General features: G+C 36.4%; 1 protein-coding gene, 1 non-coding gene and 1 pseudogene across 8 annotated transcripts in view; 2 read left to right on the forward strand and 1 right to left on the reverse strand.

The window, feature by feature from the left end:
* RPS6KA5 (ribosomal protein S6 kinase A5) overlaps positions 1 to 19,649 on the forward strand; it is a 180,422-nt gene that overhangs the window by 117,327 nt on the left and 43,446 nt on the right. For 5 of the 7 annotated variants that reach the window (XM_065872001.1, XM_065872002.1, XM_065872005.1 and 2 more), the window contains one exon: positions 17,436 to 17,519. The exons of 1 other annotated variant lie outside the window; for it this stretch is intronic. In XM_065872001.1, the coding sequence (XP_065728073.1) occupies positions 17,436 to 17,519 (84 nt within the window). Of the gene's footprint in view, positions 1 to 17,435; positions 17,520 to 19,649 lie in introns of those variants that run through there. One more of the 7 variants, XM_065872007.1, reaches the window with a different exon arrangement.
* Positions 5,165 to 5,606, reverse strand: LOC136142925 (protein FAM136A pseudogene; annotated as a pseudogene).
* LOC136119721 (small nucleolar RNA SNORA40) lies at positions 17,584 to 17,710 on the forward strand. The gene has a single exon (XR_010655682.1). It is a non-coding gene; the product is annotated as a small nucleolar RNA SNORA40 (small nucleolar RNA).

Consider the following 19,649-nt stretch of genomic DNA (forward strand, 5'->3'; position numbering starts at 1 on the left):
TTTATTCAAGCTGATAAATAGGAATCTGTTTCATTCATTTTTGCTGCTCTATAATATTCTTTTATATGAATTCTCTAGTTTATCCATTCTGCTTCTGAGGTACATTGGTTTCTGTGTTTTCTCTATCACAGTGTTGCGATTTTTTTCTAATGTTATTGGTTTGTTGGAGTTCTTTAAATATTCCAGCTACCCATCCTTGATAATTATGCACTTTGTGAATTTCTTTTTCAGATCTTTTACTTGTCTTTAATGTGATTAGTGGTGTTTTTGGCATTATCAGATTTGACATTTTAATATAATCAAATTTACCAATCTCTTAAGATTTATATTCTTTGAATCTTTAAAAAAATTTTAAATTGTGGCAAAATACACATAATGTAAAAATTATCATCGTAATCATTTTTAAGTGTACAGTTCAGTAGTGTTAACTATATTCACATTTTTTATGCAACAGATCTCTAGAACTTTTTCATATTGCAAAACTAAACTCTGTACCCATTGAACAACTCTCCATCTTCCCCTCCTCCTAGCCCCTGGCAACCACCATTCCTCTTTCTGTTTCTATGAGTTTGACTATTTTAGATACCTAATATAAGTGGAATCATGCAGGATTTATCTTTTTGTGACTACTTACTTCAGTTAGGATAATGTCCTCAGTGTTATCCATGTTGTGGCATGAGACAGGATTTCCATCTTTTTTTAAGACTGAATAATATTTCATTGTATGTATGTACCACATTTTGTTTATCCATTCGTCCACTGATGGACACTTGAGTTGCTTTTACTTATTGGCTGTTGTGAATAATGCTGCAATGAACATGAGTGTACAAATATCTCTTTGAGATCATTCTTTCAATTCTTTTGCATATATGCCCAGAAGTGGAATTGCTGGATCATGTGACAATTCTATTTTTAATTTTTTGAGGAACCTTCATACTGTTTTCCATAGAAGTTGCACCATTTTACATTCCCATTAACAGAGCACAAGGGTTCCAATTTCTCCATATCCTCACCTATACTTGTTATTTCTGCTTTTTTGATTGTGGCCCTCCTAATGAGCATGAAGTGATATCTCATAGTTTTAATTTGCATTTCTGTAATGACTAGTGATGTTGAGTCATCTTTTTATATGCTTATTAGCCATTTGTATACCATCTTTGGACGAATGTGTATTGAAGTCCTTTGCCTATTTTTTAATCAAATTTATTTGATTTTTTCCTGTTGAGTTGTAGGAGTTCTCTATATATTCTGGATATTAACCCCCTATCAGATATATGGTTTGCAAACTTTTTCTCCCATTCTGTAGGTTGTCTTTTTACTTTGCTTGTTTCCTTTGATGCAGGGAAGTTTAAAATTTTTTTTTTTTTTTTTTTTTTTTTGCGTTACGCGGGCTTCTCATTGTTGTGGCCTCTCCCGGAGCACAGGCTCTGGACGCGCAGGCTCAGTGGCCATGGCTCACAGGCCTAGCCGCTCCACGGCATGTGGGATCTTCCCGGACTGCGGCACGAACCCGTGTCCCCTGCATCGGCAGGTGGACTCTCAACCACTGTGTCACCAGAGAAGCCCAGAAGTTTTAAATTTTAATGTCGACCCATTTGTCTATTTTTGCTTTTGTTGCTGTGCTTTTGGTGTCAGACCCAAGAAATCACTGCCAAATCCAGCGTCATGAAGCTTTCCCCCTATGTTTTCTTCTAGTAGTTTTATAGTTTTAGGTTTTACATTTAGATCTTCAGTTCATTTTGAGTTAATTTTTGTATTTGGGGTAAGGTAAGATCCAACTTTATTTTTTTGTGTGTATGAATATTCAGTTTTCTCAGCATCATTTGTTGAAGACCCTGTCCTTTCCCCATTGGCACCCTTGTCAAAGATCATTTGACCATGTGCATAAAGATTTATTTCTGAGCTCTTTACTCTGTTCCATTGGTCTGTATGTTTGTCTTTATTTAAGTCAAAAATGTTTTGATTGCTGTAGTTTTGTAATACATTTTGAAATCAGGAAGTGTGAGACCTCCAACTTTGTTGTTCTTTTTCAAGATTGTTTTGGCTATTAAGGGTCCTTTGAGATTCCATATGAATATTAAGATTTTTTTTCTATTTGTACAAAAAGGTTATTGGGATTTTGATAGGGATTATGTTGACTCTCTAGATCACTTTGGGTAGTGTGGACGTTTTAACAATATTGTCTTCCAGTCCATGAGCATGGGGTGTCTTTCCATTTATTTGTGTCTTTTTAAATTTCTTTCATAATATTTTGTAATTTTTTTTTTTTGCGGTACGCGGGCCTCTCATTGTTGTGGCCTCTCCTATCGCGGAGCAACAGGCTCTGGATGCGCAGGCTCAGCGACCATGGCTCACGGGCCCAGCCGCTCCGCAGCATGTGGGATCTTCCTGGACCGGGGCATGAACCCGTGTCCCCTGCATCAGCAGGTGGACTCTCAACCACTGCGCCACCAGGGAAGCCCAATATTTTGTAATTTTAATTGTCCAAGTCTTTTGACCCCTTGGTCAAGTTAACTTCTAAGTATTTTATTATTTTTGATGCTTACTTTAAATGGGATTTTCCCCCCTTAATTTCCTTTTGGTATTGTTCATTGTTAGTGTATAGAAACATAACTAATTTTTAAAAATTAATTAATTTTATTTATTTATTTTTGGCCGCGTTGGGTCTTCATTGCTGCGCACGGGCTTTCTCTAGTTGCGGTGAGCGGGGGCTACTCTTCGTTGCGGTACATGTGCTTCACATTGTGGTGGCTTCTCTTGTTGCAGAGCATGCGCTCTAGGCGTGCAGGCTTCAGTAGTTGTGGCGCACGGGCTTAGTTGCTCCATGGCATGTGGGATCTTCCGGGACCAGGGCTCGAACCCATGTCCCCTGCATTGGCAGGCAGATTCTTAACCAGCGCACCAGCAGGGAAGTTCCATAACTAATTTTTGTATGTTGATTTTGTATCTTGTAATATTGCTGGTTCTCTTATTAGTTCTAATGGGTTTTTTGTGTGTGAAATCTTTAGGGTTTTTTACATATAAGATCATATTATCTGCAAGCAGACATAATTTTACTTCTTCCTTTCCAATTTGGAGGTCTTTTATTTCTTTTTCTTGCCTAACTGCTCTGGGTAAGACATTCAGCACTATGTTGAATAGATATGGTGAGAGGGCACATCCTTACCTTGTTACTCATCTGAGAGGAAAGCTTTCAGTTTTTCACCATTGAGTATGATGTTTGCTGTGGGCTTTTCATACCTGGTTTTGTTATGTTGAGGTAGTTTCATTCTATTCCTAGCTTGTTGTTAAGTGCTTTCTTTTATCATGAAAAGGTATTGAATTTTGTCAGATGCTTTTTCTGTATCAGTTGAGATGATCACGTGGTTTTTGTCCTTCATTCTGTTAATGTGGTGTATTACATTGATTGATTTTTTGAATCTTGAACTGTTCTTTCATTCCAGGATCTCACTTGGTCATGGTGTATAATCCTTTTTATGTGCTGTTGAATTCAGTTTGCTAGCATTGTTTTTTTTTTTGGAAGAAAAATTAAGTCTTATTTATGTTTAACAAATAGAAACACCTCTCCTCACACTCTACCAGATCATAAGCAGGTCAGATGAACCTGCCAGCCTGTTGGTATCTGTGTACTAAGAGAATGTGGTACCTTGGAGGGCTCTGGTTTGCTACAAGGGAGACTCCCTGTTGCCAGGATAAGCCCTGGCCACATGAAAGTCAGTTGAAATAGCAAACAGACAGGCTATATTATCATTCCAAGTAATAAGTTGGTAAAAACACAACGAGGTCCTTGATAAAACGATAAGGTGGCAGAACTGGGGCGAGAACAATGCATGTCGCAAAAGTGGTATTTGGTAAATGAAGGGCTGTCCCGTTTTTTTGCTCTAAAGGAGTTACAGCTTGCCCCTGAGTTGCTTTCTTTTTCTCCTCTGACCTTCGTGTTGCCAAGGGATCGTTTCAACAGAGCTCTGTTATTACAGGGGGCAAAGTAAGCAATACTGGGTTTAGGCTTTCATTCTATTTTGTTTTATGAAAACCAGATTTTTCCAAAGCCAGTACTTCATAACTCTCTTAATTAAGCAGCTAACATTCCCTTTTGCTGTTCATTCCTGAATACTAGCATATAGCACAGTCAAAACCCCCTTTCCCTTCAAGGGTGAGTGTCACTGCAAGATTGTCTTGTCTCTCTGCTGACTCTGCTGCAGACAGCCTCAGGGCTCATCATGGCTGCCAGTTAGAGGGAACGTTCTGTTCCCCTACCAGTGTGATAGCGCTTCTTACATTTTTGCGGCATCTCCAGGCTGAAAGATGTAATGTGTGAGAATTTTAAGAAATGCGCATCCACATCTTGATGGCCAGAAAGGGCCCTTTCAAAGTTTTTATCCAAACTACCCCTCCCAACTCTACATCTTTAAAGTAACTTCATGCCCTTGTATATAAAACAAAACTGGGCTTCCCTGGTGGCACAGTGGTTGAGAGTCCGCCTGCCGATGCAGGGGACACGGGTTCGTGCCCCGGTCTGGGAAGATCCCACATGCTGCGGAGCGGCTGGGCCCGTGAGCCATGGCCGCTGAGCCTGTGCATCTGGAGCCTGTGCTTCACAACGGGAGAGGCCACAGCGGTAAGAGGCCCGCTTACCGCAAAAAAACAAAAACAACAAAAAACAAAACCAAGCAAAACAAATCCCCAGAAGCCCCCTTTCCCCTTCTAAATTAGTGACCTCCTGGATTTTGTTTTATTTCCAGTTTATGGAAAATGTTGTAGCGATCCTTCTGGCAAACAGGAGGTTGGCAACAAATAGAAACACCTCTCCTCACACTCTACCAGATCATAAGCAGGTCAGATGAACCTGCCAGCCTGTTGGTATCTGTGTACTAAGAGAATGTGGTACCTTGGAGGGCTCTGGTTTGCTACAAGGGAGACTCCCTGTTGCCAGGATAAGCCCTGGCCACATGAAAGTCAGGCTCACAAAAACTCTCCTGTGCTATCTCTGACCCAAATTTTAGCACCAGGTTTTTTCACTTTCTAGGATTCAAACACAAAGGAACCAGTGTCCAGAGGCAAGTGACATAGGCCTTAAACTTACTGCCATCCTTAATTTCCTCATTCATAAACTTTCCTTAGAAAACCCAAATACCCATTCCTCTTTTTAAATAGATTCCTGCCTTCAGCCCCAATGGCCAATAGCAGACATCTCTTTCCCAGTGGATGAGAGAGACTCCTTCATCTTCTTGGTCATGGTTGGGATGAGGTTCATGTGGTCATCCACACACGGGGTCATGCAACTCTCCAGCTGCCGCCTCACCTGAAGCTCTTTACTCCCCGCATCTATTGAATCTTTGGCTTTGTTGTTGCAATGGATGGTGCACCTGGCCAGGCGGTCCTGGAACTTCTCCAACTCGCTGGTCACCAGGGCCTGGGCTTGAGCCAGAGGTGCATGGCAGTGCTCAATGCACTGGTGCACTTGCTGCATGGACACCTGGCTGTCCTCACAACAGCCGGCGCTGCACCGGAACATGAGGCCCTGAATCTTCCAGATATTCTCTCTCCAGACTCTTCACCTTAGAGTCCACCGCCTCCTACACCCGGAGCTGCTACAGCTCCGCCATGGCCACCCCATGCTGCTCCCCACGGCACCGGCGCCCACATGGACTCCCGCGCAGGAGCCCACCCCCAGTTTGCTAGCATTTTGCTGAGGACTTTTACATCAGTTTTCATCAAGAATATTGGGCTGTATTTTCTTTTCTTGTAGTATCTTTCCCTGGCTTTGGTATCAGGGTAATGTTGGTCTCATAAAATTAGTTTGGAAGTGTTCTCTTCAGTTTTTTAGGGAAAGTTTGAGGAGGAATGGTCCTACTACTTCTTTAAATGTTTTTTAAGAATGTCCAGTAAGCCATCTGGTCCTGGCCTTTTCTTTGTTGGGAGATTTCTGATGACTAATTCAGTGTCCTTACTGATGAAGAATCTGTTCAAATTTTCTATTCATGATTCAGTCCTGGTAGATTGTATGTTTCTAGGAATTTATCCATCTGAAATTATTCAATTTGTTGGTGTATAATTTAGTTTCTTGTAAGGTCTTCTCTTTAATTTCTGATTTTAGTTGAATCTTCTCTCTCTTTTTCTTAATCTAGCCAAGAGTTTGTCAGTTTTGTTTATCTTTTCAAAAATCTAAGTTTTGCTAATTTTTTTCTGTTCTGTTTTCTGTTTCATTTATTTCTGCTTCAATCTTTATCATTTCTTTCCTTCTGCTAACTTTTGGTTTAGTTTATTCTTCTTTTTCTAGTTCCTTGAGGTGTAAAGTTAAGTTGTTGATTTCTTTGAATCTTTTAAAATGAAATCCATTCCTGTCTCAATGAACTAAGATATTCTCTTTTGTTTTCTTTTTGAAATTAGCATATTGAAATTTTTAATTTATTAGGAATTAATTTATATATATGTGTGAGGTGGGGATCTTATTTTTTTCTCTTTTTATATAGATAATCCAGTTGACTGAACTATTCATTGAATAGTCAGTTAATCCCTTCCCTACTGATTTGAAAAGCAACTTTGTCATATGCCGAATTCCTATGCATGCTTGTGAGTCTACTTCTAGGCTCTTTATTCAATTCCTTTTGTTGGCTTGCCTCTCCCTGAGTCAACATTGAAAAATCTGAAGGGCCATAGCCTTACGGTATGTCTTTAATCTGGAAAGGTGAGATCTTTCCCCTCTTCACTTTTTTTTTTTTTTTTTTTTTTGCGGTACGCGGGCCTCTCACTGTTGTGGTCTCTCCCGTTGCGGAGCACAGGCTCCGGATGCACAGGCTCAGCGGCCATGGCTCACGGGCCCAGCCACTCCATGGCATGCAGGATCCTCCCAGACTGGGGCACGAACCCGTGTCCCCTGCGTGGGCAGGCGGACCACTGCGCCACCAGGGAAGCCCTTCCCTCTTCACTCTTATCCTGTCATTCTCTCCTTATTTCCCCTGACCTTCCTCCTGCCTCTTCACTGTCTTTGCTATTCTTGGTCTTTTGTTCCTCATTGTGTATTGAATTTATAAATTAATTTGGAGAAAACTGTGATCTTTGGATATTGAATCTAACAACACAAATTTGCATAAACATTCATATTTTCCCATTTATTTCCTTGTCTTTTATGTTTTTCAATAATATTTTCTAATTTTTGTAATGATTTATACATATATTATTAGATTTATTTCTATTAACTTATTTTGTTCCTATTGACAAAAATTAGAATATCTGTTTTTCTTGGCAAAGCATAGGAATGTTGTTGATCTTGTACATAGCAATATTGGTGAATTCATATTAGTTCCACTAATTTGCAGATTCACTTGGATTTTTTATGTAGATGACTATATTAAAAGAAAAATCAGAACTAGTATTTGTAAGTAATGATGGCTTTGTATCTTTTTGATTCTCATACTTTTTGTTTTGTGTGTGTTTGTGGATGTGTGGTTTGGTTTGGTTTTGTTGCTCTGTCTACTAAGTTTTATATGTATATATCCTTGCTTTTTACTTTAAGGCCATGTGTTTTAGCCATTTAGTATGGTATCTGCTCTAGGTTTTTGATAGATAAATTATATCTTAGTATATTGATATAAGGAAATTCTTATGGTTTTTTCTTCAATCACCTAGTGGTGTGAGTTACATTAATAGGTTTTTTCTTTTTCAATGTTAAGCCATCTTTCAATTCTTGGAATAAACTTTACTTTCTGTGACATATATTTTTCATATATTGCTGGATTTTGTTTGCTAATATTTTATTTAAGATTTTATTGTCTAAGTTGACCTGTAATTTTCCTTTCTACTATTGTATTTGTCTGATTTGGGCATCATGATTATACTAACATCATGAAAGTAATTTGGAATAGTTTATATAAGATAGTTCCTCTGAAGGTTTCCTCTGAATGCACTTCTAGCTATCGGCGTGTATTTTTTTCTTTTTTTTCCCTTCTAGGTGCATATGAGTGGCTTTTCAAATACTGATTTAATTTTTTAAAAATATTTATAGTTATATGCAGGTTTTCAATTTTTTCTTGAGTCAGTGTTGGTAAGTTATGTTTTTATAGAATATGTTATATTTTTGTTTTTAAATTCTTTGGCGTCATATTATTCATAGAAGTGCTTTAGTTTTTAATCTGTATTGTAACTGTAGTAATGTTTCCTTTTAAATGACTAATATTGCTGATTTGTAACTTTCCTCCTCTTTTCTTGCTCAATTTGCTAGAGATTTCTCCATTTTATTAGTCTTTTTCCAGAAACAGCTTTTATCAAGCTTCTCAATTTTTCTATTTCTTTGATGATCTTCCTTTATTACTTCATTCCTTTTACTTTCTGTTAGTTTCTTTTGTATTCTTTTATTAAACTTTTGAGTTGGACATCCAGCTCACTAATATTTAATCATTCTTTTTTAAATAAAACTGAATTTCTAAGAACAGCTTTAGATGTATCTCGCAAGTTATATAGCATTTTTACTGTTATTTATGGTTATGTGGTTTTTTACCTTGGGCAATGAATTATTTTAAAATGGGTTCTTAAGTTTTCATGTATATAGGATTTTTGAGCTACCTTTTTGTAAATTTTTAGTTTTATTGCTTTCTGTTTGGACAAGAAAACATATATGGTTTTATTTCTGTGGTTTTTGAGATTTGCTTTGTGACCTATTATTTGGTTAACTTTTGTAAATGTGCCATGAATACTTGAAAAGACTGTATAGTCATTCTCTAACTGTTAGATATCAAATTTTATATATTTTCATGAACATCATGTATATCTTCCATAGCTTCACCAATTATTTTCCTGCTTGATCAGTCATTTATGAAAGAGGTATGTTAAAGTGCCCACTATGATTGTGGATTTGTCCGTTTCTTCTTGGAAATCTCACCATTTTTGCTTTAGGTGGTTTAAGGTTCTTCAAAAATATTTGATTGTGTTAGGCTTGGAATAGTGTTATTTTCTAGTGAAATGTTCCTTTTATTATTATGTAGTGACCCTGCTTAATTTTAATAATTTTTTTGCCTTAAAGTTCATTTTCCTGCTATTAATAAAGATATTCCAGCTTTCTGTTGGTTAATGCTGCTGGTCTGATATATCTTTTTCTATCTCTTTACTTTCAATATTTCTTTGTTATTATGTTTTAGGTGTGCCTTTTGTAAATAACATATAACTGGATTTTGTTTTTGATCCAGAGAGTTTCTGTCTTTTAACTGGTGAGTTAAATCTGTATATTATGACTGCTGATATAGTTTTATTTATTTCTCTTATCTTGCTGTGTGTTTCTCTTTATCACAATTTCTCTTTGCTTTTTTCCCCTTCTTTCCTCTCTTCTATTTAAATGATTAAGATTTCTTTATTTCATCTTTCCAGTTGTCTAGAAGTTATATATATTCTATATCTGTTCTTTGAGTGGTTATTACCCTGAAATTTTTAACTTATGCAGGCATACCTTGGAGTTATTGTGGGTTCAGTTTCAGACTGCCACAGTAAAGCAAGTCACATGAACTTTTTTGGTTTCCCAGTGCATATAAAGGTTATGTCTATGCTAAACTGCAGTCTATTAAGTATGCTATAAATAGCATTATGTCTTAAAAAAAGTGCATACCATAATTTAAAAATACTTTATTGCTAAAAATGCTAACCACCACCTGAGCCTTCAGTGAATCATAATCTTTTAGCTGGTGGAGGATCTTGCCTCCATGTTGGTGGCTGCTGACTGATCAGGGTGGTGGTTGCTGAAGGTTGGGCTCATTGTGGCCATTTCTTAAAATAAGACAACAATGAAGTTTGTCGCATCAGTTGACTCTTCCTTTTACAAATGATTTCTCTGTAGCATGCAATGCTGTCTGGTAGCATTTTACCCAGAATAGAACTTTCAAAACTGGAAACCTCTTAAATCCTGACACTGCTTGATAAACTAAATTTATGTAACATTCTAAATCCTTTATTGTCATTTCAACAATATTCACAGCATCTTCACCAAGAGTAGATTTCATCTCAAGAAACTACTTTCTTTGCTCACCCCTAAGAAGCAGCTCGCCGTCTGTTAAAATATTATCATAAAATTGCAGCAATTCAGTCACATCTTTAGGCTCCCCTTCTAATTCCAATTCTTTTGCTTTTTCTACCATATCTGCAGATACTTCCTCCACTGAAGTCTTGAAACCCTCAAAGTCCCCCCAGGAGAGTTGGAATCAACTTTTTTCAAACTCCCGTTAATGTTGGTATTTTAACCACTTCCCATGAATCACAGATGTTCTCAGTGGCACCTAGAATGGTGGATCCTTTCCAGAAAAGTTTCAGTTTACTTTGCCCAGATCCATCAAAGGAATCACTTGTCTATGGCACCTATAGCCTTAAATGTATTTCTTAAATAATAAGGCTTGAAAGTTGAAATTACTCCTTGATCCATGGGCTGCAGAATGTATTAGCAGGCATGAAAATAACATTAATCTCATTGTATATCTCCATCAGAGCTGTTGGGTGACAAGGTGCATGGTCAATGAGCAGTAATATTTTGAAAGGAATCTTATTTTCTGAGCAGTAGATCTTAAAACAGTAGGCTTAAAATACTCTATAAACCATGTTATAAACAGATGTGCTGTCATCTAGGCTTCGTTGTTTCATTTAAAGAGCACAGGCAGAGTAGATTTAGCATATACTTAATGGTCCTAGGATTTTCAGAATGGTAAATGAGCACTGGCTTCAACTTAAAGTCACCAAATGCATTAGCCCCTAACAAGAGAGTCAGCCTATCCTTTGAAGCTTTGATGCCAGGCACTGACTTCTCCTCTCCAGCTAGAAAAGTCCTAGGTGGCATCTTGTTCCAGTAGAAGGCTGTTTTGTCTACATTGAAAATCTGTTGTTTAGTGTAGCCACCTTCATTCATTACCTTAGCTAGATCTTCTGGATACTTTGCTGCAACTTTTATGTCAGCACCTGCTGCTTCACCTTGCACTTTTATGTTATGCAGACAGCTTCTTTCCTTAAACCTCTTGAGCCAAACTTTGCTAGCTTCACCTTTGCAGCTTCCTCGTCTCTCTCAGGACTTCACAGACTTGAAGAGAGTTAGGGCCTTGCTCTGGATTAGGCTTTGACTTGAGAGAATGTTGTAGCTGGTTTGATCTATCCAGACTACTAAAACTTTCTCCATATCAGCAATAAGGCTATCTCGCTTTCTTATCATTCATGTGTTCACTGGAGCAGCACTTTCAATTTCCTTCAAGAACTTTTCCTTTGCATTCACAATTTGGCTAACTGTTTGGTACAAGAGACCTACCTTTTGGCCTTCTTGGCTTTTGACAAGCCTTTCTCTCTAAGCTTAGTCATTTTTAGTTTTTGATTTAAAGTGAGAGCTGTGTGACTCTTCCTTTCACTTGAACACATAAGGGTCATTGTAGGGTTATTAACTGGCCTAATTTCAATATTGTTGTGTCTCAGGGAATAGGGGAGCCCGAGGAAAGGGAGAGAGATGGGGGAACAGCCAGTTGGTCTCAGATCACATACAACATTTATCGATTTAAGTTTGCTGTCTTATATGGGCCCAGTTCATGGCACCCCAAAACAATTACAATAGTAACATCAAAGATTACTGATCACAGGTTAGCACAACAAATATAATAATAATGAAAAAGTTGGAAATATTGCAAGGATTACCAAACTATAACACAGAGACAAAAAGTGAGCAAACGCTGTTGGAAAAAATGGTACCAATAGACTTGCTCGTCACAGGGTTGCCACAATCTTCAGTTTGTTAAAAGCACAATATCTGTGAAACACAGATAAACACACAATAAAGCAAAGCACAGTAAAACGAAGTATGCCTGTACACCGACTTAACAGAGTCTAAAATTAACAATTATGTCTATGATTGCCATGACCACTACAAGAACATTAGAATGTTTTAGCTTCAGTTATCCATCTCGTTTTATATGTTATTGTTACTTATTATTTTAGTCCCATCTTGTGTTATATTTCCCAGATTGATTATTGTGTAATTATTATTTTCATTTTATAAATTCAAAAGATTTTCTCACATGTTTACCTGTTTTCTCTGCTCACTACTGCTTTTTACATCTTACTCTTTTCTTGTGAGTTCAGTTTATTTCTGAAGTGCATCCTTTAGATGTCTTTTTAAACAAGGATCAATGAATAGTAAACTCTGTCTCTGTCTTAAAATGCCTTTATTTTGCCTTGCATATTCAGTGATAATTTAGCTGGATATGGACATACCTAGGAATGGACTAGGTTTTTGTCTTTGGTATCTTTTTATTGTAAAATAAAACACAAAAACAAAATGAAAGTATGGCTTAGTGAGTTATTACTATAAAGCAAACACTCTTATAACCACCACTCAAGTTAAAAAATAGAAATTTGCTACCCATGGATATATTTTTATTTAGTCTGCTTGGGACTCTCGCAACATTCAGGATAATTTTCTCAAATATGTCTTATACTTCACAGATTCTCTTTAGTTGTGTCTAATCTGTTTAGTCTGCCTATTTTTATTGTATTTTTTCATTTATACAGTTCTATTGTATTCTTTTTCATATCTTTCTAGTCTTTTCTGCTGCTATATTGTTTTATGGATATTTTCCTTTCTTTATGTCTTTCATCTTTTACAACATACTAGGCCTTTTCCAGATTGCTCTTCTAGTATTTCAAGTAATTCTGTTTTGTTTGTACAGTATAGTTCACTAATTTGTAATTTTGAGACTCTAGTGCTTTATCTGTGTGAATCCTGAGGCAGCTAAGTAGTGGGAATTCCTCTGGTTCTGTCATATGTTCCAGAGTGTCACCATGTTGGACCAGATTTTCTCACTTTCCCATACTATGGAGGAAAGAGTAAATTTAGGTACCAAATCTACAAGAGCCACAAGCCTAGGGATGTGATTCCACAAGAGGAACATTTATTTGTTTGTTTTTAAATCTAGGGCTCAGACAGAAATAAACCTGTGCTACTGGGTAAATTTATTTTTTCTAGACTTTGCTTTCATTGAGGGTTCAGCTTCCTTAGATTCCAAGGTTTACACAAGAGTAGTAATTCCAGTCCACCTCTTTAGAGCCGAGGGCCTCATCTTTTGTCCTTATGAAAGTATTGAAATTCAAGCTTCTGGATTGCTAGGATCTGAAACAACTTCCCTTCCTTTCCTTTGTGCTGCCACGGCCCAGGTCCTATGGGTACCTCTGGTTTTCAGCATCCTCTTTGTGGCTGGCACCTAGGGATTCCCCTTTCTGTCTTGGGAGCATAGACTTGGATGATTAGCAATGCAATATTTCTTCTTAAAAACCCAACATTTGGATATTTGTTTTGAGGTTTGTCAAAATTGAGATGGGAAAAAATACAGAATGGGGGAATAAAAATTTCTTTGGTAATTTTACATTTAACTCACAAATTTATCTATATATCATAAGCAGATAAGATCAAGATAAAACATTGGCAAATAAAAGCTAGGCATGATTTAATCTCGTGTTTATTGAGAAATGCCTGAGGGTTTGGCCGTTGAGTTCCTATTTGGATTCTTCCTTAGAAGGAAACCAGTTTTTTGTCCAGTGTTACCTGATCTTTCCCTCTAAGGCACAGTGAAGCCTCCTTGATCAGCTGATACTTAAACACAAGAATGCTCCGTATTATGTGCCAGGATGGTGCACACACTGCTTTTACTATTTTCACATTCAATTAAATTCTCCTTCACAATCTTTTAACACTGTAGTGTTTAATAAGTAATGTTGCTTATAAAATCGTATGGACTTAACTGCAAAATTGGCTGATTGCCTGTCTCCTTGAGAAAAATATTAATTTTTAATAAATAAACAATAACCATAATAGAGTTTAGCTATGCTAGCCTAGCCTTTTATATCATAGTTCATAACATATGACCTTGAAATCTCTTTTGTCCCCACCAGAGACCTTCCCCTATCATACTTCATCAGTTTGTCTTCTGGGTACAATTATTTGAAAGGCATTCTGCATACATTCTAGATCAGTGGTCCCCAACCCCCGGGCCCGTGACGGGTATCTGTCCGCTGCCTGTTAGGAATTGGGCCACACGGCAGGAGGTGAGTGGCGAGTGAGCAAAACTTCATCTGCCGCTCCCCATCGCTCCCCATTGCTTGCATTGCTGCCTGAACCATCCCCCCATACCCCCCCTTCCCCTGGTCCATGGAAAAATTGTCTTCCACGAAGTCGGTCCCTGGTGCCGAAAAGGTTGGGGACTGCTGCTCTAGATAACATGAATCTTCCTAGGCAGATAAACACAAATTCAAAAGTTAAAATTGGGGCTATTTTTTACAATAGAAGATATAAACTCTTAGGAAATTGAGACTGACACACTAAAAGTTAGAATTCGGAGGGAGTAACACTTCCATTTGGGGCAGAGGAAGAGGAAGCAGATACAGAATTGCAAGAGGCTAAAATGGCAATGTTTTAAAATAACAGAGAGACTTAAGAAATACTTTGTCTTTGTTTACTATTATTCCTCAGGGATTGGAACTTCCCAACACTTAAGCTTAATTTTGCTGACTCTTGGAATTTTTATAAATTAAATAATTATCTCTTAATTATTTATTATTGTAGACACTACCTGTGTCCCTCCCTCCTCCCCCCAAAAAACAGAAGAAGCTAAAGTGAATTTTAAAAAAGCTCAGAAATCACATGGAGAAGGTAGAAGAAATATCTTTGAGGACTTAATGTGTTTCTGAGCTTCCTGTATGTCAAGACAATGGAGAACTGAACTACATTGTTGCATAATTCTCATTGTCAGATAAAGAAAAAAAAGAGACATGGAAAGTGGTGGTGACTATCAGATATTTCCCACAGTAATCAATCAGATCCATATGTTTCTTACTGGTTTTACACTAAACTTATGAATGTCTAGTATTTTGAAGAAGAGAGTGCAGATTTTCATGACTTTCAAGTTGTAAAATTTAATCATTGTCGCATACTTAAAAGAAAATATGCATTATTCCAAAGTGGCTTGTAACACAGATATGCCTATAAAAAGAAATGAAAATTTATATGTACTAAAAAGTCTAGTTTTCTAAATAAATAAAAATCTAGAGAAGCAATAAATCAGAACTTGTGATCTTTTTACTCATAAACCATTTTGGAGAATTATTTTTATTTTCTTTCAATATATCTAAACTTGATTTAGGATATGTTTTAAAGATATCTTTTAAGATGAGGTCAAATGACACAGACATAGAAAAGAAACTTATGGTTACCAAAGGGGAAAGGGGGAGGAGGGATAAATTTGGAAGTTGGGGTTAACAGATACATACTACTGTACGTAAAATAGATAAACTACAAGGACCTACTATATACTACAGGGATCTGTATTCAATATCTTGTAATAAACATTATAACGGAAAAGAACCTAAAAAAGAATATACATATGTATATATGTATAACCAGATCACTTTGCTGTATACCTGAAACATTGTGAATCAACTATACTTCAATAAATTAATTAATTTTAACTAAAACAGTTGACTGGAATTCACAAAGAAAGATGAGATCAAATGATAAATACTATGACTTAGCAATTTTTCTGTGTTTCTTTATGTCAGCTATATAATGATTTTTGCTTAATATCCTATAAAGGGCTATTGCATAATAAATAGTGTATTAACTAAAAACACTACATATTTAGTTTTATGAAGCTTGGGAATTTTTTTTTTTTAGCTTTTCAAACTATGACCAGGCTTTACTTCATACACATTCTTTTTTGTTTGTTTTGTTTTGTTTTTAATATATATACTTTTTTTTTATTGGAGTATAATTGCTTTACAATTTGTGTTAGTTTCTGCTGTGGAACAAACTGAATCAGCTATATGTATACATACATCCCCTCCCTCTGCAGCCTCCCTCCCACTCCCCCCATCCTACTAAAAAGTAATTTTGGAGTATTTCTTTTTTAATAATTCAGTGAAGAAATGAATGCTTCCTAAGCATTCACATATTTTTTTTCAATCTAAACATGTCTAACAAAATATTTAAAATTATTCATTACTTTTTATATGCAAATTTATATGAAATCAATTTTATTTAGCCTTAATTGTTCCAGTAGTTTGATACAAAATTAGCATTTGGTACTGAAGTGATGAAGCAGAGAGATAATGACATTTGATATATGGTTTATCATAGCTGTTCAATGAGATTATTCTGCCAGATAACAAGAAAGAAAATTTTCTGCAGATCTAAGCATAACTGGGTTATTTCTTTTACTTTCTAGGGGAACAGTAATCTTTCAATATATATATAGTACATAAAAAGAAAGAAGTGAGTCATAAACCATATTAATTTTATTTTTCTTTATATAAAATTATATATTTATATAAAATTATTGAGCTGTGTATATCATAAATAAGTAGTTTTAATACATTTGTTATCACAGGGTTTAAATAAATTCATTACATTCATTATCTGTGGGCTGAACTTTCATCCAATAAAACTAGGGACTTCTACCACTTCTATAACATTGCTAGGGTAGTGTCCTTTATGTTTAAAGCTGGTAAATAAGAAGAATGCTTATTTTTCTTGAAACCTTGCTGGTAGAAGAAGAATCAAGTGTAAATTGAAAAGCTTCCTCTAAAATAGTTTTGTGAAATATTTTAATGGCCCCAAAGTGCCTTTAAAATTTTAGATATAGCCATATGAATGTACATTGTTAAAGAAGAATTATTTTTCCCCTGTTTAATATATCTGCATAACAATTCATATATTTTTTTCTCCTTATTACATTGAGATATGACACAGTTGGTCATTTTTTTAATTACGTAGTTTTTTAAGATTAATTTTAAGGTTGATATATTAAATTAGCCCTTTTTAATGTTCTACAAAAGAGAAACAACTGTCTTTAAGAGGCAGTATTTTTTTAAAAAGACAGTTCTGCTCATCATCACTTAAACCCACCATCGGCAGTGCCAAACTTAAACATGATGGTAAGATTGGAAAAATTCTTTTCATCCGTTTTCATCTTTGGGTTCCCTGTTTCCCTTCTTAGCATTTGATCTTCCTTTCTCCTTCAGGTTTCCCAATGTTTTCCCAATCTTGCCGATCTGGAAATAAAGTCATTCATACTACTAGGAGTATTGGCACTTACAAGAACAGTTAAAGGAATCAGTGATTGAAATATATAAACACACAGAAAAAAAGAAGAGTGAATGAGTGGATTCATTAATGGATGGATGGATGGTTGGACGGACGGACGGATGGATGATAGTAGAGTTTCAGGGCTTAAAAAGTTTTCCCCGTTTACCTCATACTGTATAGGTGTGTATATATAGGTCTGCCTGGTGAGAAGGTCTGTCAAGTAGCTTCTACCACTACTGTGCTACTGTGGTGTATCTCAACACTGCCATGTAGTATTAACTCTCTCTTCTTGTCACTTGTCATACGAGCTTAAAATCAAATCCCTTTTCCTTTGTTTGATTGTTTGTTTAAGGCTGAAAGAGCATATTCCTTTTGTGGAACTATTGAATACATGGCACCAGATATTGTCAGAGGGGGAGATTCAGGACATGACAAGGTATGTTCTATTTTTGACACTTCCTGATATATCTCTATAAAATGTATATTAAGAATCCTAGTTTAGCACTTGTGTTTGTTTTTGTTTAATTTGTGGACAAAGACTTCTAGACAGGTGCACAAATAAATCCTCTTTTGCAACCCAGAGCTCATTGTTCAGTATGAGTTTTGATACAGATAAGAAGGAACATGATACCTAAGAGAGTCAAGTGATGGGGGTGTATTGATAAACATAAAGATTGCTTCCAGGACTATAGAACTGATAATTTCCCTCATATCTTAAGCTTTTAAATTACCAGCTGTATTGATTTAGTACTCTAATTTTAACGTTGACATGAAACAAAGATGGCTTCTTTTTTTAGGCTTTTATCTTGAACAGAGTGTCTGGATAATTTAAAAAGGTATTGGCATATCCCAATGATCTGTACTGTTCTAGGGTGTGATGGCTTAGGAGTGAATATGATTTGAACCTAATACATTTTTAGAGGGTGTCAAATTCAGAGCCAGGCAGATCCATCTCCTGACCCTAAACATGGTCCTAAAGTAAATCGCTTGAGGAAATTGGATCCCAAAGATTACAGGTGGGGAATTTTGAAGTGTGTCCATATTTCATTGGAGATCAAAGAAGCCTAACTAAAAGAATTGTGGACTGACTCACATGATAACTTCTTTTTGAAAGGGCTGTTTTATCTTGAAGATTATGAGTTTGGAGGAACTAAGGTGATTGGCAGTGGAAAGAATCAGAACATGTGAAATTCCTTAAAAATGTATTGACTTAAATAACTTTGTGTTACACATAATAAAAAAAAACCCTTTACAAAAAAAAAAAAACAAACAGAATCTTAGTTAATAGCTTAGGCCCTCTTTTTGGTGTTATCTTCATTTTTTTTACCTTTCCTTTGCTTTGTATACACGAACATATTATGATATCTAGTGTTTTGGAGGAAAAAAGATAATGGAAAGGTTAGGACATTCTAGATTTCCCTTTTTTCAGGTTTTGTTGATGAGGATAATATTTTGTTTTATAGAATAATACTCTTGTTAAAGGAAATCTCAAAATCGACTAATTCTTCAAATAATAATTTTTATTTTATTTCCGTTAAAAGTATCACGTCTTGGGCTTCCCTGGTGGCACAATGGTTGAGAGTCCGCCTGCCGATGCAGGGGACACGGGTTCGTGCCCCTGGTCTGGGAAGATCCCACATGCCGCGGAGCGGCTAGGCCCGTGAGCCATGGCCGCTGAGCCTGCGCGTCCGGAGCCTGTGCTCCGCAACGGGAGAGGCCACAACAGTGAGAGTCCCGCGTACCGCAAAAAAAAAAAAAAAAAAAAAAAAAAAAAGTATAATGTCTTGAGCAAAGCATCCATTGTAACCCTGTTTAAAACAGAAATCACCCTTTGTCTGTTGTATGTGACCTGGCCTTTTAGGACACACCTGGGCCACAGTACAATGCAGAGGTGTCATGAATGCAAAAACAGTGCACATTGTCCCCATTGGAGTCATGCTGAATGACTATGGACAGTGCTTATTGGCATTATTGATTTTTGCTAGAGAAACATATGGAAACTATTTCACCTTCAGTCAATAATTTGCTTTGTAAGAGATCCTTAAAAAGGGAGTCTCTCATATTTTCTTATTCTTAATTTCTGCTTTTAACTTAGTAGTGATATTGGAAACTTTGTTGATTACCTCTTCAACAGATAAAAACCATTGTGACAATCCTTGGAGAAAGAAAACAATTCTGCATTCAAGATAGTCTAAGTTTGTTTTCCTAAGCCTTCTAAAAAACTCAGTTTTTTCCCTCCTCACTTCCCTTTGTATGTGCAAAATGAAGATTGTAGATGAGGCTTTCTAAGTAGTTATAAAATCGAGGTCACATATTTTTTCTTCTTGTATTAAAGGGTACAGATTTGTCCAGTTCTTTCTTAACACTTTTGCTTTATTAATAACGTTCTCCAAATAAGGAATTCTGACTTTTTTTTTGCTCCTCATCTCCCCATCTTCCTCATCTCCTTTCAAAATCTCACATATACAGTAGGAATATCTTTTTTTTTTTGGCTGCGTCGGGTCTTAGTTGTGGCATGCGGGATATTCGTTGAGGCATGTGGGATCATTTGTTGCGGCGCGGGCTC

This window comes from Phocoena phocoena, chromosome 2 (assembly GCF_963924675.1).
Source record: "Phocoena phocoena chromosome 2, mPhoPho1.1, whole genome shotgun sequence".
NCBI classification, from domain to species: Eukaryota; Metazoa; Chordata; class Mammalia; order Artiodactyla; family Phocoenidae; genus Phocoena; species Phocoena phocoena.